Source organism: Orycteropus afer, unplaced genomic scaffold (genome assembly GCF_000298275.1).
Source record: "Orycteropus afer afer isolate SDZICR_OR568_19922 unplaced genomic scaffold, OryAfe1.0 scaffold00272, whole genome shotgun sequence".
Classification (NCBI taxonomy): Eukaryota; Metazoa; Chordata; class Mammalia; order Tubulidentata; family Orycteropodidae; genus Orycteropus; species Orycteropus afer.
In genome coordinates, this window is record NW_006921859.1 from 54,406 (window position 1) to 78,320 (window position 23,915).

The following is a 23,915-nucleotide window of genomic DNA, read 5'->3' on the forward strand; positions in this document are numbered from 1 at the left end:
TATGGAGATCCTGGCAAGTGCAAGTGATGTACTTTAAAGTAAGGGCGTATTGGTAAATTGTGATGGCATCTTAATTTCTGATCTGTCATCAGACCAAGAATGGAGCCCTTATGGACAGGCCGCCAGGTAAAGCTTGAGTTAGACATGGGGGTGTGGAGGCTGATATGCCCCACTTTGAGATAAAATCTGAGGTAGACCTCCAAGTACTGATCTCATGGTGTCAGAAACTCTTACTGGGTTCTTTGCTCTCAGACCTTGGGATCTTTCTCTTATGTCTTGGTCTGCTAGTCTGTTCCTGCCAGCAACCTTTGACGTGTAAAAGACCAGAGTGGTTTGTCTTTAAAGTTATTGGGGGAATGGGAGCTGTTGCTGGAAGACTGCCTACTAAGGTGAAGGTGGCAGGAAGAAAGAAGAGAGTTAGTCAAAGCCCCAGAAGAATTGTTTTTCAAATGGTCAGGGCTAAAACCTTGTGCACAACACAAAAGTATTAATTAAGGGAATGGAGGGATAAACTTGAGTACCAATCCTTTATGTTTTGTTTTAGGAGTACAGCTGTTCATTACTAAGAAGAAATCTATTAGTTTTAAGGGAATTCATTTACACCAAAAATTAGAATGAAAGAACCTTCAGATGGTGAATGTGACAAAGCGGTGGCACCACAGCAGGGCTTTGTGGACAGAATTAAAGAAGAACCTGACAACGCTCAAGTAAGAATTTCATCTTTTTTTTTAATTTCTTCTTTTCTGTATTGAAAAGTGACTTGAAAGTTTTACTTGGGCAGTTTTGGATTGTAAAACAACCTAACTGATTTTTCCTTATTAGACGAGTTAACTGATTTTCTGCTCTTTGAATAAAAAAAAAAAAAAAAAATTGGTAACTATATGATATTTCTTTTTGTAAAAAGAAAGTAATGTGAATTTACTATTTTTCCCCATAGTTAGCATTTTAATAAATTCTCTTGTATCTTATAGTAGTTTCCTTTTACTTTATAAATATATGTCTTCTACTCTGTGGCAGGCTCTGAGGAGCATGGTGGTGCAGTGGGTAAGGTATTTGGCTGCTATCCAGAAGGTTGGCAGTTCAAACCAACTAGCAGCTGTGTGGGAGGAAAACAAGGCAATCTACTTCCAAGAAGATTTACAGGCTTGGAAACCCTGTAGATTTTGCTGTGAGTTGAAATTGACTCAATGGCAGCAGGTTTTGTTTTATACCAAACCCTTTGGTGATTGAAACCAACTTAATCCCTTACCTCATAGAGCTTCTAGGTTAATAGGGGAGATAGACATCACGTAAGTAATGATCAAATGGTATATATAATTACTAACTACAACCAGTGTTTTAGAAGAAGAGCTTAATACGGGGGATCTGACCTAATTTTGGTTGGGGGACAAGGAAACATTTTCCTGAGGAAAGGACTTGTGAGCAGAATTATGAAGAGTGAATTAACTAGGCAAACAGTATGGAAGACAATGTTCTGGGCAAGGGAACTGTGTGTAGGAAAGCCCTGAAATTGGAAAGATGCATGGTTCTTTTGAAGAACTGCAAGTGCAGCGAGCCTGGAACAAATGGTAGTGATGATTATGATGATAACAATAACGATACAAGATATGTAAAAACTTATATATTGATGCATAGTATATACTATGCCATTAAATGTGCTATTCTAAATTTCTTATTTGTAACATTATATGTGGTTACAGGATCTCTGTTAGTGCAGTTGTTAAGCGCTCAACTGCTAACCAAAAGGTTGATGGATCGAATCCACAAGCCAAACTGTGGGAGAAAGATATGGCAGTCTGCTTCCATAAAGGTTACAGCATTGGAAACCCCATGGGGGGGCGGTTCTACGCTCTCCTATAGTGTCACTATGAATTGGAATCAACTCGATGGCAGTGGGTTTGGTTTTGGTTTTATAACATTCCAGACACCATTCTCATAATCATATTGTTATCCCCATTTTATAGATGAGGAAACCAAGGTACAAAGATTAAGCAGTTTACCCCTAATTATAGCTAGTAAATGGCAAAGGCTGAATTGAAACTCAGGTAGTCAGGTTACAGAGCCTATGCTGTCCTGCTTTTGTGATCATTCTCTATAGGTCTTTCAGGGTTACATTATACAGGGCTTGCCTGTATAATATTTTGGTGTCAGTCCTGAGAGCAATGGGAAGCCATTGTAGGGCTTTAAGTGGGAAAGTAAGATAAATAGGTTTTTTTTTGAAAGATCATTCTGGCTATCCTGGTAGGACCCAGATTGAACAACATGGAGGTCAATGTGGAGAAACCAGTTAGTTGTTTTGTCAAGAAACTCTTGGATAGTTCTTTTGTTTTATCCTTTGTAGTTATTAACTTATTGCGTAAGCAAAAGCAAGCATAACTTTATTTCTCATATCATCTCAAAGGTAGCATCATCATTTTAGATGCTGGGATGACAGAAGCTTCATCTCTCTCGTCAACTTCATGCTAACTGGAGTACTGTTGAGAAGAGTTCTGATGTATTATCAACAGGATGTGGGGTGGGAGATAATGGCTTCTGTGACACTTTTCTCTCCAGATGGTGGATTCTTCCTCTTCCTCTGCCAGAAGTAACCATTTGTATACCAAGTTTTCTGGATTTTACCTTTCAAGTATTGTTTGAATCCCTCTCTTTGTTTCCATCCCTATTTTATTACTTCTCATCAGGACTGTTAAGATACTTTTTTACTCATCCTCCTTCCTTCAGTCACATACTCCACTAAACTATGATATAATAATGCCATTGTACTCTTTATAAATCTTATTATAAATGCAAGAGGCACTGCTGTCAAGTTGTATCCGACACATAGTGACCCCTCCTTTAAACATCTTTTCTTTTCCTGTGTGACAAGCATAAATTTTAGTGGGATGTCCAAGATAATCTTTGTTTAGGCCCTTGTTTCCCTCTTCAGTATCATCACTCATCATTCTTACCTTTCAGTTCCGTGTTACCTCAAGCTGTTTGTAGTTCATTCAAAGGTGTATATTCTGTTGAGTTTTATTTCCTTGCCTTTGTACATACTATTTCTTCTACCGGTGGTAACCTAAACTAGGTAGCCTGGCAAAAATTTTTGCCTCTTTTAAAATACAAATTAACTGTCCTTCACAGGTAGAATTAACCATTCTCTGTTTCTTGGTTGTACATTGTGTTCACTTTTATTATCACATCTACAGGTTAGTGAAGTTTATTTCCTTACTGATCATGCTAACCCTACCATTCCTCTTCCTTCCTTCCTACCTCCTCCCATACATTCATACGTTAGTCTGCAATCTGAAGTCCGAGACTAGTGTTCTTTGACTTGAATCCCTGATTCCTAGCACAATGACTGGCATAAAGTACATGTTCAGTAATTGGAATAAAAGAACCTGTCTTTTACAGATGAGGAAACTGAGCCTGAGGGAATACATGACTTTACCAAAGTCCCATGGTAAAGCTGAATATAAAACCGTTTTTTCTGATTTCAGGTCTAATATTTCTTCCATTATACCTTGTCTGTAGTATATAAATTTAATAAATGTTGTGCTATGAGTTAATTGAATATTCTTTCTAAATATAAAAATTGTGATAAAATAGCTTAGATTATAAATTTAAGTGCATAGGGACCTTCTCAGTTCTCTTTGGTTTTATTAATGCTTTAAGGTGAATAGGCTATAATTTTTGATGATTGAGGATGTGGAGTATGATAGAAAAGCCAACTGAACAAATTATGTGTGCTGTTTTCCATGTTGTATTGATTGATGAGTCTCATTTAAATATTAGAAAATAAAAACACATTGCCATTGAGCTGATTCCAACTCACAGCCACCCACAGGACAGAGTAGAACTGCTCCATAGTGTTTTCAAGGCTGTACTCTTTATGGAAGCAGATTGCCACATTTTTCTCTCTCAGAGAGGCTGGTGGATTCAAAACTCCAGCCTTTTGGTTAGCAACCAGAGCACTTAACTGCTATACCACCAAGCCTCCATACTAAGCCATCAGGGCTCCTTTATAGGAAAGTAGGAGAAAAGAAACTGAAAATGTTTAGTGTTTTTTATATACTGCGGGTATGTTCTGGATATTAAAGTTAGAGTTGATCTCTCATTTATTTGTTCATTGAATTTTCATTGCTGCTTATTGTAGTTCATAGCACTTATTGAATGCTGTTCTAAAGAATTTACATATATTAATCTATTTGATGCTTACAGCCCTAAGAGGAAAATACTGTTACAGTTCCCACTTCACAGATGAAGAAACTGAGACAGATACTAATTTGCTAAAGGTCGCAAAGCTGGCACATAAATGGTTGAGCCAGGATTTAAATCCAAGCTGTCTGATTTAAGAGCCCAAACCTTTAACCAGGATGCTAACTGTGCTAGTTAACATTGTTTTCAGAAGAAATATAAAGTAGTAAATTGAAGTTACAGAACCAAAAGGCAGTGGAATCATTGGTACAATGGAGGGTCAGCAAAAATGAGGGTAACTCTCAATGAGAGATACTGATACAAGAGCCACAACCATGGACTCACAACTTATTAATGATCATGAAGGGTGCCATGTGTCAGAAAGGACTTGAGGACAAACAGTGACTGCTAAGAAGGTTGCTTTTTTCTCTAAGACAGGAGGACAGTTTGCTTCTGAATGTAGGTACGATAGAGGGAGAATCAGGATGTTGAGGGAGTTTTTGCTTAGTTGCTTTTTACTTACTGAGACATGGTTGTTGTTATGTGCCGTCGAGTCGGCCCCGACTCATAGCGACCCCTCCTTGGGTTTCCGAGGCAGTACCACTACGGAAGTAGGATTGCCCAACCTTCCTTCTGAGGAGTGGCTGGTGGGTTTGAACCGCCAGCCGTCTGGTTAGCAGGCAAGTGTCTTAGCCGCTATGCTACCAGAGCTCCCGAGACATGGTATAGATAGGAAGTAGGTGGTTGGAAGCTTGTGAGTGATGAAGGTTTTGAACAGTTGCTTTGTGAAATAAAAGAAACTGACCAGGGAAACGTAATAGGCATATTAGAAAAATAGTAGAGATTGATAAGAAGACAAGTAATTTTTTTGTTGAATCTTAAGTATTCTTTTTGGTAAGTTGAAGGAGGTACTTTTAATTTCCTCCTCTTTTTGCAGATGCCAGTATACATTGTTATTTCAGTATATTGTTATTAGCTGCCATCTTCTGCTCCTGGCAGTCCCATGTGTGCAGAGTAGAACTACTCATTAGGGTTTTCAAGGCTGTGACCTTTTGGAAGCAGATTTCCAGGCCTCTCTCCCAAGGTGCCTGTGGGTAGGTTTGAACTGTCAGCAGGTAGTCAAGTGCTTAACCAATCGCACCACCTAGGGATTCTTACGTAAGTATAATGTTTAAAAATGGCTGCTTTGGGTTGGATGGACTTGAATTTCACTCACTCAACAAATATTTATTAAATGCCATAATTATAAAAATAAAGTAAGAGCTAGCATTTTTGTGTGCATATGTTTACCTGGCAACATGTAAAGCATCATGCTATGTACTTTATTTGTATTAAATCATTTAACCCATAATAACAGTTCTGTGAGTTAGGAAATATTGTTATCTTTTCTTTTACAGATAAGGAAACTGAAACTAAGAAAGGTTGAATAACTTCTTGTTTTAGAGCCACGATTATATCTGCTTCTGTTTGCTGTCAGAGCTCATAGTCTTATTTGTTGTGTTTTGTTGACTATGCTGGGTGTTGGGTACGCAGAGGTGAAAAAACAGATATGGTCCCTGCCCACTTAAGGCTGCAGTTTTGTTTGTGTATGTGTGTGTGTCTTAGACATTAAACAAATTTTCATTTAAATAAATATAAGACTGTGTATTATGATAAATGCTATGAGAGAACAGAAATGGGAGAGACTACAACAAAGGACCTTAATTTTGCTTAGGAGCCAGGTTTGAATTCATTATAGCAATTATATTGTGTTTGTTTGTCTGTGAGGAAGATAGTATAGATTTAGAACAGAGGGACGTGAGTTTGATTCTCAGCTCTGCACTTAGTGTCTTTGTGACCTTGGGCAAGTTACTGAGCATCATTAAGCCTCACTTACATCATCTATTAAAAAAGAGTACAGTACTTCCTACCTTATAGGTAGCAACTTGTTTGGTGCTATATTGTACATCATGGGAAGGGCTGAATTAATGCTGTGGTTCCTAATGTGTTTGGCATTTAATAGTCCAAAGAAATTTCAAAAGTAACTTTGGTAACGAACATAGGGCTGTTGGTCACTTACTATTACTAATTTTTTTTATTTTTTCTTGTGATTTGGGTGAAAGTTTATAGTGCCAATTGGTTTTCCATTCAACAATTTATACATAATGTAATAGCACTCTCTGCACTTCCTCCCTATGTTTACTGTTTCCATTTGTCCTTCCTTGCTATTCCTTCTTGCCTTCTGAGCTTTATAACTGAGCAAATGCTGCCCTCTTGATCCGTATGGGTGGTTGGTTCCAGGGAGTATATACCTTCCTGGTATTACTATTCACCTTATAGATCATCTCTTGTGTGGCTGAAAGTTGAGTCATGGGGATAAGTTGGATTGCAGGCTTGGTATCTGAGGACCCTAGTTTCTGGGGTTTCATTAGTCTTCATCAGACCAGTAAGTGTGGTCTTTTTTTTTTTTTGAGTTTCATTCCACATTTTTATCCCACCCTATCTAGGATTCCCTGTTGTGATCCCTTTCAGAGAGGTCAGCAGTGGTAGCCAGGTTGTCAGTCACTTATTTTGCTAAATATAGGGAAATTAAAAATACAGCTACCATGTATTGGTGATAACCATTGTTTCAATAAATTTTTCTTAAAACTTTTTATTTGAAACATATAAGACCATTTTGACACACACACACACACACACACACACACCAATCAATAAAAAGGGATGGGGAGAAGGATAGTTAGAATCTCAGGGTAAAGGACAGTCCTTTTCTAGACAGGTTGTTTTAGAAAAACATTTCTCTCATGCTTACAGTTTATCTTAAAATAAATTTTAAAGAATATATTCAGCTTTGGGGGCTTAAACCATAGTCTCAGGGGACATCTAGGTCAATTGGCATAATCTAGTCCACAAAGACAGTATTCTGCATCCTCCTTTGGTGAGTAAGAAAGAGTCTTAAAAGCTTGCATTTGGCCATCTAACATGCAACCACTGTTCACTCACCATCTGGAGCAAAGAATAGTGAATAAAATCAAGGACTCAGGGTAACAGTGAGTCCAGCGGACTAATGGACCATGGGAACCACAGCCTCCACTAGCCTGAGAGCAGAAGAACTAGTTGGTGGCTAGCTACTGTTCTGATTGGAATTACAATGGAAGGTCCTGGACAGAGTGGGAGAAAAGTATAGAACAAAATTCAAAGTCATAAAAAAGACCAGGTTTACTAGTCAAATAGAGACTTGTGGAACCCCTGAAACAGTCGCCCTTGAACACTCTTCAGGCATGGAACCAAACTCACCTCTCTGGCTCAACTTTCAGCCAGTCAATAAACTGGGCTTATAAGGTGTACAGTAACATCTATGAGGAACGTACTGCGCAAATCAATCAACTGTACAGCACGAGACCAGAAGGTTAGCATTTGAACAAAAACAAAGCTCAGAAGGCAGGAAGGGACAGAAAAGAAAGAAGAATGGAAATGGGGAACCCAGGGAGCAAGTGGGAAGAGTGCTATTACATTGAGGGAATTGCAACCAATGTCATGAAATAAAAGGTAAATTGTTGCTCTGTAAACTTTCATCCAAACCACACATATTATCTAGGATTACACTTGAAAAGTAAATAAAACTATTACAGAGGAGTGTCCAAGATTCTACAAGATCCTCTTTGTAAAGATTAAACCTAATCTATTTTGCAAATTTTGGCTTTTGAGGTATTTGAAGGTGATTAGTGGTAGAATGTAGAGAAGGTGAATATGATAGAATAATTTTTTTGCCTGAATTTCTAGTTCACTTAGCTACACTGTATTCATTTCTCTCTCTCTTTTTGAAGGAGTATGAATGTACACAACAGCCGAAAACTCAAGAAAGTGAATTGAAAATTAGTGCAGTGTTTTCAGTCAGTGACAGTCATCTTGGTAAGGAATAAAACTATAAGTTAATTACAGTTAACATTTTTTTATTCTGACTAGTAGCATTGAGGGAAAGTACCTCCTTATGGAAGTCTTTCTCTTCATTTAGAGTAGTGTTTTACACATTGCAGATAGCTGGTCTTGAGCAGCATTTTAAACAATGAAATAGATCAGGATATCAGAGTGCAGTGCATGTAGTAAGGTAATGCATTGTTTCATGAAAACTCTGTTTCAGTTACTAAATTAAATACATAAATATGCAAATGTATGTATGTGTCTCCTGGATTATAATGTAAAACATAGTTCTTACTATGGGTTATGGACTAAAAAATAAAGCTTGAAACCTCTTATTTGGAATTCTTATTGCTTCATTAATACTGGATTTCAAGACTGAGGAACTTTATCCTAGAAAAAGAGAGAATGTATATGTATTTCTGTTAATATAACTTTTTTTCCCCCTTCTTGTTTTTTTTTTATAGCCCAACAGTTGACCCCAAGCTTTCAGCTTTCTCTTGCATCATCTGGCCCAAATGTATTACTTCCTTCAGTTCCAGCCACGGCTATTCAGGTTTTTTGTTCTGGTTGTAAAAAAATGCTTTATAAGGGGCAAACTGCATATCATAGGACAGGATCTACGCAGCTTTTTTGCTCTACAAGGTGCATCACCGGATATTCTTCACCTGTCTGCCTACCACCTCCTCCCAAGAAAACCTGCACAAATTGCTTGAAGTATAAAATTCTTAACTACATCCCCTTTTACTTATTTTGTGTATATAGTTTAGTTTAAACATGCTATCGTTACTTTAAATCTAACACATTTCAGTGAAATAGGTGTTTAGCTAATTGAGAAATTTGTAAACGCTGAAGTTTTGCAGCATTAAATAAGTGACTCAGGCTTAGAAGTATTACCTAAACTGTTTTTCTATCTCAGTTTAAATTTTACTATGGAAAGAAATAACAAACCATTTGTGATAATTACAGGATCACCCAGTTATCCTCTAACTGTAGACAACAATCATTTAAAATTATTTAACAATTATTTTGAAAGTAGTTGAGGTATAGAATAAAATAAAGTCACCCTTATAATAATAGGTTTAATTTTTTTAAAAAGATAAAGACTCTAAATGGTCACAAAAGTAGGTGTTTACTTTTAATCTCCTTGTGAACTTTTGGGGTCCTTGTTGCCTCATTACAACAATTACAATGAAGAGAAAGGAAGAAACAGCCATGGAACTACATAAACCTTTCTGTACCTTAGGATGTTTGAGGAATTTAGAAAATTTTGCCTGTTTGACAGTGTAATTCCAGGAATATGGTATGCTGTCAATAGTCACTAATGTAGAACAGGAAAGGTTAAGAGCTTGATTCTGAATTGTAATTCTGTCACTTATTAACTGCGTGCAACCTTGTATTTAACTTTTCTAAGCCTACTGTAAATAGTATCTATCTGCTGGGATTTTAATGAAACTATGTTAGCACAGAGCCTAGCACATAGTAAATGATTAATAAATTGGATCCTGTTAATAACAAAATTAATATCATGTATAAAACCAAAAAACTAAACCTACTGCCATCAAGTTGATTCCGACTCACAGCGACCCCCTTTGGGTTTCCGAGGTGGTAAATCTTTACGGAAGTAGTTTGCCCAGTCTTCCTACTGTGGAGTGGCTGGTGGGTTTGAGCTGCCAACCTTCTGGTTAGGAGTCACATGCCTTAGGCACTATGCCACCAGTGCTCCTAATATTATGTATATGTAACATAATTTATGGGTCCCTATTTTGCCTTTAAGGAGCCCTCGTGGCTCAGTGTTGTTGTTGTTGTTGTTATGTGCTGTCGAGTCAGACCCAACTCATAGCGACCGCTCCTTGGGTTGCCGAGGCAGTATCGCTACGCAAGTAGATTGTCCCATCTTCCTTCCGAGGAGTGGCTGGTGGGTTTGAACCACCAGCCTTCTGGTTAGCGTCAAGTGCCTTAGCCACTATGCTACCAGAGTTCCTCGTGGCTCAGTAGAGGAGCCCTAATGGTGCAGTGGTTAAGTGCTCGACTGCTACCTGAGAGGTTGGCATTTGGAACCTACCAGCTGCTCTGTGGGAGAGAGATGTGGCAGTCTGCTTCTGTGAAGATTTACAGCCTTGGAAACCCTGTAGGGGGAGTTCTACTCTGTCCTGTAAGGTTATTAGGAGCTGCAGTTGACTTGATGTCAATGAGTTTGGTTTTGTTTTAGTTTATTTTGCCTTTGGAGATAGACGATCATTTCTTTATCTGCTTCGTCTCTTGAGGACTTATGTATCTAAAAGTAGATTCTGCTAAAATAGAAATCTCCAACTAAAAAGGAAAAATAATTTTTTATATTTTAAGTTTTGTTCTAAAATGCTTTTCTAATACTTTAACTTTTATGTCATAAAACTAATCTTATAGAGTAAATTTCTTTTTTAGAAAATACAGCTATCAAAATAATATGAATTAAATTTTAAAGAATATAGTATGACTTATGAATTGAAATGCATGTTGTTCTTTTAAAAGTAGTCACTCTTTCAGCAACTTTTTTTAAACCATAATTCTGTTGTTATTAAATTCTTAAGAATTTCTTTATTTGGCATTGCCTTCTGAGCCTGTGAAACATTTTTTAGGCAAGGTTAGGTGATAAATCTCTTTTCATCATGAGTTTGAGGGTTTTGTGTGTGTGTCTGTGATTTGGGTGAAAGTTTACAGAGCAAGTTCACTTTCCATACAGCAGTTCACACACACGTTGTCTCATGACATTGACTACAATTTACCCCAATGTGACAGCTCCCCTCCCACTTCCTCCCAATAGTTACCTCTTCCCTGTGTCCATCCTTCCATGGACTCCTCCTCCCTGAACTATCACCCTGTGCATAAACAACCCTTCTTTCTCCCATCATTGTTCTCTGCAGGGAGTGTACCTCAGGTAATGTTCAACTCATAAGCCTGTCTTTTGTTTGGCTGGAAGCCACACGTGTGGGTTCAATTCCAGACCTGAAGGGCAGCTAGGGACCATAGTCTTAGTGGTTCCACCAGGCTCTCTCAGACAAACAAACCTGGTCTCCCCTCTTCCCCCCTTTATTTTTCCAAATGATTTTGAGTTTTGTTCCACATTGTTCTCCCTCTCTATCTAGGATCTCCTACATAGATCCCCCTCTAATTGGTTGACAGTGGTAGCCGGGCACCATCTAGTTCTTCTGGTCTCATAGTCATATAAGCTGAGATGAATTTGAGTTTTGCAACTCAAAATTTAACTATAAAATTAAAAAGTTATTCTTGTGGTTCCTATAAATTAAAAGAAAATTTAGAAATAATGTTTTAAATCATGTTGTTGTTCTTAGAAGAGATGTGGTTTTTCTATGATAAATAGTAAGATACAATACTTATTTAGGTCCATTTATATTTATGTGTACAACTTTTCATTAAAAAGTCATCCTCATTGGTTTACTTATATGTATATTATACCACTGGAAGATTCAGCTTATGAAATAAAAAGTTTTATTTGCTCAGTTTTTAGTAGAACGATCACTTTTCAAAAGTAATGTTTCATCTGTGTATGAGCATAACCACTTGGTTTCTGATATGCAGTTTCGTATTTTTAAGGTTAGGTGAGTTTTAGGAAATTGAGGTACTTGTTATTTTTTATAATTTATGATGGAACAGTCCTATACAATAAAGGTACAAGATAAGAGGCATTATAGTTGACTCCATGGACTCTAGAATCATACTGCATGGATTTGTATTCTGGCTTCAGTACCAACTATATGAGTTTAAAAAGCTGTTTCTGATTCAGTCTCCTCGTCTATAAAATGGGAATTATAATACTACTTACCTCATAGAGTTTTTCTTATACCTAAATTGGATAATTTTGAATAACACCCTTAAAAGAATGTCTGGCATTGTTTTTATTGTAGTATATAATATTATTGCCATTATTATTATTTACTTTGTGGCCTGTGATAGTGTCTTTAATTAATGACTAATTTCTCCAGTCTTTATACTTGTCAGAAGAATGGCAACACTTAGCCTGCATTTATACCCAGGCATTGCTATCAGTGTTTATTACACCAATTAGCTTTTATAGAATCACCCTGGGAATCTTACAGAACCATTAAATTATTTGTGTCAAATTATTGTTTGCATTTTCTTTCTGGTATCAAGCCCTAATAGCCCATTTTGTCATGTTTCTTTGATCTCTTCATTTATAGCTAAGTTTTAAACATCATGCTGATTTTTACATTAACTTTCAGTTGTTCATCTTTTCTCAAATTTTGCATTGTAAAGTTTTAATGTTTAAGTCCTTGTCTCATGCGTGTTCCTGTTCTTGGCAGTTGCTGGCTAGTAGGACAAGTGTCTTGTGGTTTGGAATTGTGGAATGGCCACAGAATCTAGTCCCTTTGGCTTCAGCAGATGAAACTTACTTGGAACTAGAAGCCTCACTGTTTTTCTCATGAGCATCTGCCTGGCTATATTTTAAATATAATTCTCCCTCAATACAGCTATGAATTAGTTATTATAAACCCCATTTTATACATGAGGAAATTGAGACAGTAATTGTCTCACTCATTGCCACTCAGCTGATAAATTACAGAACTAATCATCAAACCCAGGTTTTTCAGATGCCTTATCCAGGGCCATTTTCTACCATACAATAGCTGCCCCTACTAAATGCAGTTATTTTAGCTCATAAAGAGGAAGAAATTACAATTGGGATGAACATCTTTCATTTTGGCTTTTGTTGTTTATTTTTAGAGACATTTTAAATCCAAAGGATTTGATAACAACCCGATTTGAAAATTGCTCTCCTAGCAAAGATTTCTGCAGCCAATCATGCCTGTCTTCTTATGAGCTAAAGAAAAAACCTGTTGTTACCATATATACCAATAGCATTTCAACTAAGTGCAGTATATGTCAGAAGAATGCTGATGTAAGTCACTTTTTGCCTCTGTTGGCATTCTGTTCAAAGATTAGAGATTTTTAACTGGCTATGCTTATCTTGTATGTGTGTGCAATTATTATTATTTTTATTTCCTAGATTCGATTTGAAGTCAAATATCAAAATGTGGTACATGGTCTTTGTAGTGATGCCTGTTTTTCAAAATTTCACTCTACCAACAACCTTACCATGAACTGTTGTGAGAACTGTGGGAGCTATTGCTATAGTAGTGCTGGTCCTTACCAGTCCCAGAAGGTTTTTAGTTCAACAAGTGTCACAGCATACAAGCAGGTAAGTCTTTTTGCATATAGTTTAGGCTTTCTTCTGAGTTGGCTGCACAAAGATGAAATGCAAAATTAAAGTGTGGGCACTTCCCATTAGCTGATACTGGTATGTGATTTCCCTCCAGACAAATGGAATAGATTCTAATACCGTAAGAGATGATTTGGTAGTAAGATGATATAGGTAAACTAGATCACTTTTAAAAGGTTCCCTTCATAGCCAACAATTCATAAATTCATGATTTACTGTGAGAATAAATTATTTTGTGATATATAGGTAGCGAAGAAAACTCCATAATGTAAATAAACTATGACTAAGAATTAAAACATGATAAAAATTAGTGACTCTAAAGGGAGCATATAATTTCTTATTGAGAAACCTTATATTTTGGTCATTGGCAGTATGTGTAGTGGCTAGGAATCTGAACTTTAGAGTCAGATGAAATAAGTTTGACTCCTACTTCTTCTGTTTTTTTTTTGTTAAAAGGTTTTAAGTAAAATTTGTTTAAGTACCTCACTGTATTGTTAAGGATACTTGGGTGGTACAAACAATTAATGGGTTGAGCTGCAAACCGAAAGGTTGCAGGTTTGAGTCCACCCAGAAGTGTCTCAGAAGAAAAGCTTGGGGATCTACTTCCAAAAAATTAGCCATTAAAAACTCTATGGCTCACGATTCTGTTCTGACAACATGGATCACTGTGTGTTGAAATCCACTTGGCAACTAGTATATATTGTTGAAAGCATTCTGTGATAAAGTATACAGGTATTGCTTACCAGAAGACTTGGTCCATGGTAAGCACTCATGTGATGCTGTTGGCAATTTATATAAATGGTAGTCATTATTTCTTAAAACATAAATGAGCTTGCAGGCAAATTTTATTAAGATATTCAATTTGAAAAGCAGACAATCCTATATGATCTCCTAATATGCCTCTTGGCAAAAAGAGTATTGAAAATTAAGTATCTTGAAAGGTAGTAGACTCCATCCTAGAAATTGATTTCCAGGTCTGTGCTGAGGAGGCCCTTTGGTTGATAGATCACCTAGATTTCTCTAGTTATTTGGGATGAGAAAAGTCTGTTGTGACTACCTAATTCTTTACTTCTACTGTGATTTGTTGTTAATGTGTCTATCTGAGAAGTTAGTAATTTTCTTCAGTTTACGTTTTGTTATCACCTAAACTTACTTTTCCCATATCCCCAAAAAAATCTGATATGTGGTGAGGCCTCACATATCACAGTCAATAAAAGACTATGGTTATGGGTAGCTTTTCATTTCTTTTGTAAACAAAATGTACATGTGTATGCTTGCATGCAGCATCTCATGGTATTTTATTTTCTTAACAGAATTCAGCCCAAACTCCTCCATATGCACTGGGGAAATCATTGAGGCCCTCAGCTGAAATGATTGAGACCACGAATGACTCAGGAAAAACAGAGCTTTTCTGTTCTATTAATTGTTTATCTGCTTACAGAGTTAAGACAGTTATTTCTTCAGGTAATGTTTAGATTTAGTAACTACTGAAGAAAAATGCAATGCTTTTTCTTTCATTCTGCTATAAATCAGATTTATCTGTATGGTTAGATAAAAATCCAAGACTGATATAATTTTTTTAAAAAAATTTATCTATTGATATATTTTATATTTTCATATGTGAAAAGAAAGAAAAAGCATGTATAAATTCCAAGTTATTTTCTATGTGTGGGACTTAGTTCAGATTAGTTGTAGTTATTTGTTGTTCTTAGGTGTTGTTGAGTTGGTTCCAACTCATAATGACCCTATAAATAACAGTATTTGTAACAGAACAAAATACTGCCTGGTTCTGTGACATCATCACAGTCATTGGTATGTTTGAGCCCGCTGCTGCAGCCATTGTGTCAGTCTATCTTGTTGAGGGTCTTCCTTTTTTTCTCTGACTCTCTACTTTACTAAGCAGGATGTCCTCCAGGGACTGGTCCCTCCTGATAACATGTCCAAAGTACGTGAGACAAAGTCTTGTCATCCTCTTTTCTGAGGATCATACTGGTTGTGCTTCTTCCAATACAGATTAGTTAGTTTTTCTGTCAATCCATGGTATATTTAATATTCTTTGCCAGTAATTCAAAGACATCAGTTCTTCAGTTTTCCTTATTCAATGTCCAGCTTTCACACACATATAAGGCAGTTGAAAATAGCATAGCTTGGGTCAGGTGCACGTTAGTTCTCAAAACGATGTCTTTGCTTTTTAACACTTGAAACAGTTCTTTTGCAGCAGATTTTCCCAGTGCAATAATGTCCTATAATTTTTTGACTGCAGCTTCCATGGCCTTTAATTGTGTAGCCAAATAAAATGAAATTCTTGGCAACTTCAATATTTTCTCTGTTTATCATGCTGTGCTTATTGGTCCAGTTGTGAGGATTTCTGTTTTCTTAATGTTTAAGTGTAATCCATACTTAAAGCTATACTCTTTGATTTTCATCAGTAAGTGCTTCAAGTCTTCTTTGCTTTCACCAAGCAAAGTTGTGTTATCTGCATATTGCAGGTTGTTAATGAGTGTTCCTGCAATCCTGATGCTGTGTTCTTGTTCATATAGTCCAGCTTCTTGGACCATTTTTTCAGCATAAAGATTGAATAAGTATGGTAAAAAGATACAACCTTGATACACACCTTTCCTGATTTTAATCCACGTAATATACCCTTGTTCTGTTCAGACAGCTCCCTCTTGGTCTGTGTACAGGTTTTTTATGAGCACAATTAAGTGTTCTGGAATTCCCATTCTTTACAATGGTATCCATAATTTGTTATGATCCACAAAGTCGAATGCCTTTGCATAGTCAATAAAACACAGATAAACATCTTTCTGGTATTCTCTGCTTTCAGCCAAGATCCATCTGACATCAACAATGATATCCCATGTTCCACCACATGTTTCAGTATTTTTTAGATTTATAGACTAATGTAAAATTCCTTAAATTTTTTTTTTGTAATACTGAGTATTTGATATTTTCATTCTCCTAATTTATTATTGAATATTTTGTTCATTTTATAACTTACTCATTGTTTTTTATTTTTTTGTCACTAAGGTGTCCAGGTTGCATGTCATAGTTGTAAAACCTCAGCAATTCCTCAGTATCACCTAGCCATGTCAAATGGAACTATATACAGCTTCTGCAGCTCCAGTTGTGTGGTAGCTTTCCAGGTATGATGTCATAGTATTTTACCCCTCCATTTGTCTTGGTATTAACCTTTGGCAGAATTTTAAGCACTGAAGGTCTCTACTTCTAAACTTTATTGTTAACTTAAAAAATTCTGTTCAACTTGCATCTGAATGACCATTTCCATAAAATGTCTGAGCTCAGGTGTTGGGCCTCAGAGCTTTCTTCCTTATTAAGGGTCCTTGACTAGACTACTCTCTTCCTCTGACTTTCTCCCTTGGCACTCTCCCTCACCAGAGAGAAAGAGATCGGTGGAATCCACTGTGCTCTTCAGAGCCATCGGGCTGGTTGGTGATGAGAGTGTGTTGTTGTTGTTATGTGCCGTTGAGTTGGACCCAACTCATGGCGACCCCTCCTTGGGTTTCTGAGGCAGTATCACTACAGAAGTAGATAGCCCCATCTTCCTTCCAAGGAGTGGCTGGTGGGTTTCAACTGCCAGCCTTCTGATTAGCAGTCATATGCCTTAGGCACTATGCTACCAGAGCTCCCGATGAGAGTGTAGCTAGAGGGATATTTTGGGGAAAAGAAGAGGTCTACTCTTAAACTACTAGAGGCATTTGCTAAAGATTTTTGGAAAGCATAAATTGCAGTCCTTGACTTTTTTTCTTTTTTAAGTCCTGAACCTTTTCATGTTATATCTCTCAGTCTTTCTATTCCATTTCAATCTTGTTGCCATTTAAAGATTGTCTGTGGATGACCTTATAAAAATCTTCAAGAAAAATGTTTGTTGGGGCATTACAATTTACTAAAGTAAGAAAATGAAGATTACTTGTTGTTGTTGTTGTTATGTGCCGTCGAGTCAGCCCTGACTCATAGCGACCCCTCCTTGGGTTTCCGAGGCAGTATTACTCACTCACTCACTTGATAAAATCTTTGTCTTATTTGTGTCCTTTCAGAATGTATTTAACAAGCCAAAAGGACCAAACTCTTCAGCAGTGCCCCCCTCTCAGGGCCAAGTGGTTGTAAGCTCGCCCACAGGTTCAGCAGTATCAACAGGAGGAGGTAACACCTCAGCCGTTTCCCCCAGCTCCATCAGTGGCTCTGCTGCAGCCAGTCTCCAGCCTCTTGCTGAACAATCCCAGCAAGTTGCTTTAACCCATAAAGTTTCTAAACTCAAGTGTCAGCACTGTAACCATCTGTTTGCCACAAAACCAGAGCTGCTTTTCTACAAGGTAAAGAGAGATCATGAAAGGGATTGATTATAAACTTATCCAGTAGAAACATTTTTGTCCTTTCATTTTTGTCAGTCACTCAGTTTGCTTTGAAAATGAAGACAATGGATTTCTTAAAGATAAAACAACCATTTTATTAGACCTTAATGAATGTTAATCTCTCTGCAGGGTAAAATGTTTCTTTTTTGTGGCAAGACTTGTTCTGATGAATATAAAAAGAAAAATAAAGTTGTGGCAATGTGTGACTACTGTAAGCTTCAGAAAATTATAAAGGAGACTGTGCGATTCTCAGGGGTTGACAAGCCATTCTGTAGTGAAGGTAAAAAGTTCGGTTTTACCCACAGAGCATTGTTAAGAAGCAGTCACATGATGTTTCATGATGTGACACGAGTATTTTCATTCTCCTAATTCATTATTAGATGTTTTGTTCATTTTATAACTTATTCATTGGTTTTTATTTTGGTCATCCATTCATGATAACTTGGACTGTTAATCCACAATTATTTTTAAGTAGTTTTTGTTTTATTAGGTATAATATGTATATAATATTCAAATCTTTTTATATTGAATTGTATACATAATTCACTTTAAGGTCTATCCCTTTAAATGTCACAATAATCTCAATAAAGAAAAACTATCAAAATATGATTAGACCAATGACGCTAGTGTAGAAAAACTCTTCATAAGTTTAGCTGTGACTTCAGAGATTATTTGTTTTTGTATCCATTTGTAAAGTGGGTACTTAAGCGATTGCTGCTCTCAGCTTTCATACCTATGATTTTTAGTACAAATTGCTTAATGTTTAAGTGTATTTAAAAAGTGTTATGAGTTTGTTTTGTGAATATAGAGATTGTCCTTTAACCTAGAGGGAAATAATTCTGTATCAAGTATCTAGAAATCCACTTAAAATTGTTATCTAATACCATCAAACCAAAAATCAAACTCATTCCTGTTGAGTTGATTTGACTCATGGCTACCCCTCCTTGAGTTTCCTAGGCAGTATCTCTATGTAAGTTGATTGCCCAGTCTTCCTTCCAAGGAAGGAACTGCCAGCCTTCTGGTTAGCAATCAAATGCCTTAGGCACTAAACTCATTTTATTACCTTACGTTAATATGAATTTTGTATTTCTTTCATCCCTTCCTATTTTCAGTTTGCAAATCTCTCTCTGCACGTGACTTTGGAGAACGATGGAGAAACTATTGTAAGATGTGCAGTTACTGTTCACAGACATCCCCTAATTTGATAGAAAATCGATTGGAGGGCAAGTTAGAAGAGTTTTGTTGTGAAGATTGCATGTCCAAGTTTACAGTTCTGTTTTATCAGGTAAATGTGATAAACTTCTTTGGTTTTCTCAAATTAAAGCAGATTATTTTCTATTTAAAATATGTTCAAACTAAGTAAAGAAAAATTTCATATTTAGACCTGGATAAATGAAATTAAGTCGAGGACTTCCGTAGCAAAATTGTATTGCATATAAACATGAAATCTTTGGGGCAAAGAGAGTAGGATTTCTCGAGGCTTTGTTATTGTTTGAAGATATGTTCCTTTTATTTTTTTCTTTCTGTAAAGGCACATTGACCTTATGTATAGCTTTGAGACCTTCCAAGTTAGAACTTTACGTAGTTGTTTTGCCTTAAGTTATTCTCTCATTCAGAAGGTTATTCTGAGGAATTTGAAGTTGGACCTGTTTTCATTTTACAGATGAGATGACTGACCAGCCTCCTTTTAAAAAAAAAAATTACCTTTTTAAAAGGCTAACAATGATAGCTACAATTAACTGAACCTCTGTTGTATGTACTATGCTCTATTAAAAGTGTTAAATTAAAAGTGTTACTTCATTTAATCCTTACCACAATCCCGAGAACCACATGTATTATCATCAGTTTATAAATAAAGGAATGAGGTTCAGAGATATTGACGTGCCTCTTGAGGAAGCTAGAAAGTGACAAAGCTAGATAGCACTTCTTACACTCTCTACCTCACCCCCAATACATAATCTTTTTGAGGGGAGGGCCTGTGTCTTTTCTGACACTGTGTGACCATTGCTTAAGACAGGATGCTTTGCTCGATATTTGTTGAAAGAATCGAAGTTGGTATGACTCCAAAGTCCATATCCTTTCTCCTGAAATGTGCTGCCTCTTAACCTTTTTAAAATAGAACCTATCTTTTGTTTCTCTAATCAGTAATTTTGAAAAAAGGAAAACAACTTTTATAGCCTCTCATTTTAGGGCATCTATAATGAAACAAAGGAGCTCTGGTGTTGCAATGGTTAAAGCACTCGGCTGCTAACTGAAAGACTGACAGTTTGAACTCACCAGATGCTCTGGAGGAGAAAGATGAAGCAGTCTGCTTCCCTAAAGATTATAGCCTCGGAAACCCCATGGGGCAGGTCTATTCTGTCTCATAGGGTTGAGGCAATTCTTCTTTGTCACTGTGAGTCAGAACTGACTTGATGGCAGTGGGTTTGGTTTTGGTTTCTAATGAAACCAGTAATAGTATACATACGTACACACACACACACACACAAATAATTTTAAGGTAGGAACCTTATATTTTGTGGTCTCAGCTGACTTGTGTATTCTCTTTTCATAGTGCCTTCTAGTTTTATAATTAATGTTATTTTTTATGGTTTGATGCCAATCCTTTCATTTCTTTCTCAGATGGCAAAATGTGATGGCTGTAAACGACAGGGTAAGCTAAGTGAATCCATAAAATGGCGAGGCAACATCAAATATTTCTGTAACCTGTTCTGTGTCATCGAGTTTTGTCATCAGCAAATTACAAATGACCCTCTTTCACAGAATAAAGGTAAAATTAAACTTAGATGATAGGATCTTTATGTCGGTGTTAGGATTACCATCAGCACATACAGTTGTACATAATGTAATTAAAAAAAAATTTAATGGGTTCAAACAGCCTGAACTTGATTACATTTTCCTTTAAAAATTCTTAAAGATGGTCCTTGAGAGAATATTAATCCTGATGCTTTCTACCATCATAATCAAACATACCAAGTTATCAATAAATGTTTAAGGGCTAAGTTTTATAGAAATGTTAGATTTCATTGCTTTTGCTTGAACGTACCTGTACATAAATAACTTATAAATAAGGGTATATACTATTTAGTATACTAGAAATAAAAATAGAAAATCAGGGTAAAGAAAGAGGGAAGATATAAATAAGCTAATATATTTACTGTCACTCGTATAAGATTTGATTCATAGCTTGCTAGTAGCTAAGGGAAAAAACAACAGTGCATTAATTATATCACAAAAAATAAAGTCGAGCAATTCTTCATGGGTAACAAAGTTTTTCCTGGCTAAGAATGAGATAGTTTTGCAAGTAGGACAGCTCATGTGGTTAGAGAATCCAGGTGAGTAGATATATGTGGTGTATCAGTAAAGCAACTCCTCTAAGAAGTGCTTTTCTCTTTGAGTATTAGATTAAAAACAACTGATATTATATTCTCTGATCAAAGCTTTGAGTGTTGATTCCTAATTGAGGACTGAATCTACATGATCTGATTCCTTGAGATCTGGCCTTATTAATCTTCACCATAATCATGTATAAAGAGCTCTGGTGGCACTGTGGTTAAAGCATTTGACTGCTAACCAAAAGGTTAGCTGATCAAATCCATCAGCAGCTCTGCAGGAGAAAAATGAGGCAATATGCTTCCATAAAGATTTACAGGCCTGTAAACCCATTGGGTGTTGATATGAGTCAAAACCAACTGGATGGCAGTATGTTTGGGTGACACAGTAATTAAAGTATACAGCTACTAACCAAGAGGTCAACAATTTGAACCCACCAGCTGTTCTGTGGGACAAAGGTGAGGCAATCTCTTTCCATATAGATTTATAGCCTTGGAAATTTTGGGGGGGCAGTTCTACTCTGTTCTATAGGGTCGCCATGAGTCAGCATCAACTCAGTAGCAGTTGGTTTGATTTGGTGGGGTTTTAATCATATTTGCCTTGTGCTAATTTTTTGTGTTATCCATCCATTACCTGGGATCAGTCAAGTTAGTGGCACAATTTTCATTCTATAATTGTGGGTTAAGAAAAACCGTTGTTCATATGTGAATGGACAGCTACTTCATCAACTTACTTATAAAAATTTTCATGTTGAATTTTTATTTGAAGCAAATGTAGATGTAAGTTTTAATATTTACTAATAGAAAAAACCCAGTTAATCCTGAAGTTAATACCTGTATTTTTAACAGTTCACTAATCTGATCAGTCTCTCAGCCAACATTACAGAGTTAGATATTTGCATTGCTTCTTGAAAATCTAGTTGTTAAATAGGACTTTCTGGTGTCACTCTTTTGTTTATACTGGGCCTTATCTTTTTGTTTATTTTAATCAGTAAATATTTCTAAGGCACAAACTGCTTCGATGGAGCCCCTTTCTTCAAGGATGAATTCAACACCAGTTATAACTAATGTGGTGTCACTGGCAAAAGTATCTATTGCAGAGCCCACAGGGAATACTAACAGTGTTTTAAAAGGTATGACTTGATATAAAAGTATTTGGCTAGATTACAGAGATGAGCATTGTCTAGTCTAAGTGCAGTAGACCCTTGAACAATACAGGTTTAAACTGTATGGGTTCACTTATACATGTACTTTTTCAATAAATATATTAGAAAATTTTTTTGGAGACTTAGGACAATTTGAAAAACTTGCAGATGAACCGCAGAGCTTAGAAATACTGAAAACATTAAGAAAAAGTAATGTCATGAGTGCATTAAAATATATTTAAATATTAGTCTATTTTATCAGTATTACCAAAAAATATACACAAATTATAAAGAGTTAAAATTGATCAAACTTCACATACACACTTACAGACCATACACAATGCCATTCTAATAGAGAAATGTAGGCAAACATAAAAATGCAGTATTAAATTGTTAAGTGCATAAAATTAACTGGAGCACTACTGTAATAATTTTGTAGCCACCTCCTGTTGCTATTGCAGTGAGCTCAAGTGTTGCTGGTATCCACTTATAGCACCATAACACAAATAATTTCCATGTGAGCAGTTCATCTCTCCAGTAAATTGCATATTAACAGTAAAAAGAAATTGCACACAGTTCTTGTGTATTTTTCATCATGTTTAATGAAATGCTGTAACCTTGAATAACACCATAGTAACCATACAAAGTGCCACTAGTGATGCTGGAAGTGCTGACATTATGAAAAAAAAGTTAAATTGCTTGATATGTACCACAGATTGAGGTCTGCAGCTGCAGTTGCCTGCCATTTCAAGATCTATGAATCCAGCATAATGACCATCGTATAAAAAGAAAAGGAAATTCATGAAGCCATCACTGCAGCTATGCCAGGAGGCATGAAAATTTTTGCATTTTTTGCGAAATACCCTTTTATCTCATGTTGAAAATACAGCTTTTATATCAGTGCAGGATTGCTGTAAGAGAGGCATATCTATAGACTCTAATATGATTTGCGAAAAAGGAAAGTCATTATGTGACAACTTAAAGCCAAAGGAAGGGGAAGGATCTGAAGCTGGAGAATTTAATGCCATCGAAGGATGATTTGATAATTTTAGAAAAAGGCTTGGCTTAAAAAGTGCCAAAATAACTGGAGAAGTAGCTTCTGCTGACCAAGAGGCAGCAGATGAGTTCTCAGACACGATTAAGAAAATCACTGAGGAGAAAGGATACATGCACGAACAGGTTTTTAGTGCAAACAAAAGTGCTGTATCCTGGGGGGAAAATGCCACAAAGGACATTTATTAGTAAGGAAGGGAAGTGAGCAACAAAATTTAAGGCAGAGATCACCTTTAGTTCTCCTCAGTAATATCTTTCATTACATTTACATGAGGAAGAATGCCCTTCTGTCTCTAAGGGAAGTGGGTAACAAGCAGGGTGGCATGGGTGTAAAGGAAGTAGTATGTATAGTTGTTTTTTTTTTGAAAAGCCCAAATGATTTTAATATACCTGGTCCTTTACGATCAGAGATTCTAATATTGTAGGACTCAGCTGGATTCCACAAACCTTATCTTTATTAAGCACCCCGGGAAGTATTGATTCAGGGTTTCATTGGACCAGTTTTTGAGAAATTATGTTCCAGACTATAGAACACCTTAGACTAAAGTAACATTCGGACTTATTTTTTTAATGTACTGATAGGAAATAAGTTTCAGTGTTTACTTCTATATATTCTAGGGATAATGTATGTTTTACTTTTATAACAGGTACAGTTACTAAAGAGGCAGCCAAGATCATCATTGAAGATGTAAGTTTTATT

The 23,915-nt window shown here is 36.3% G+C and overlaps 1 protein-coding gene across 1 annotated transcript in view; it reads left to right on the forward strand.

Annotated features, from left to right (window-relative positions):
- Window positions 1-593: 593 nt before the first annotated feature.
- ZMYM6 (zinc finger MYM-type containing 6) overlaps window positions 594-23,915 on the forward strand; it is a 47,774-nt gene continuing 24,452 nt past the window's right edge. Inside the window, exons 1-13 of the mRNA XM_007950404.2 lie at window positions 594-707; window positions 7,983-8,067; window positions 8,541-8,790; window positions 12,817-12,991; window positions 13,100-13,291; window positions 14,626-14,776; window positions 16,343-16,458; window positions 17,371-17,646; window positions 17,815-17,965; window positions 18,798-18,970; window positions 20,308-20,455; window positions 22,010-22,150; window positions 23,863-23,903. Of these exons, the coding sequence (XP_007948595.1) occupies window positions 615-707; window positions 7,983-8,067; window positions 8,541-8,790; window positions 12,817-12,991; window positions 13,100-13,291; window positions 14,626-14,776; window positions 16,343-16,458; window positions 17,371-17,646; window positions 17,815-17,965; window positions 18,798-18,970; window positions 20,308-20,455; window positions 22,010-22,150; window positions 23,863-23,903 (1,992 nt within the window). The 5' untranslated portion in view covers window positions 594-614. The remainder of the gene's footprint in view (window positions 708-7,982; window positions 8,068-8,540; window positions 8,791-12,816; window positions 12,992-13,099; window positions 13,292-14,625; window positions 14,777-16,342; window positions 16,459-17,370; window positions 17,647-17,814; window positions 17,966-18,797; window positions 18,971-20,307; window positions 20,456-22,009; window positions 22,151-23,862; window positions 23,904-23,915) is intronic.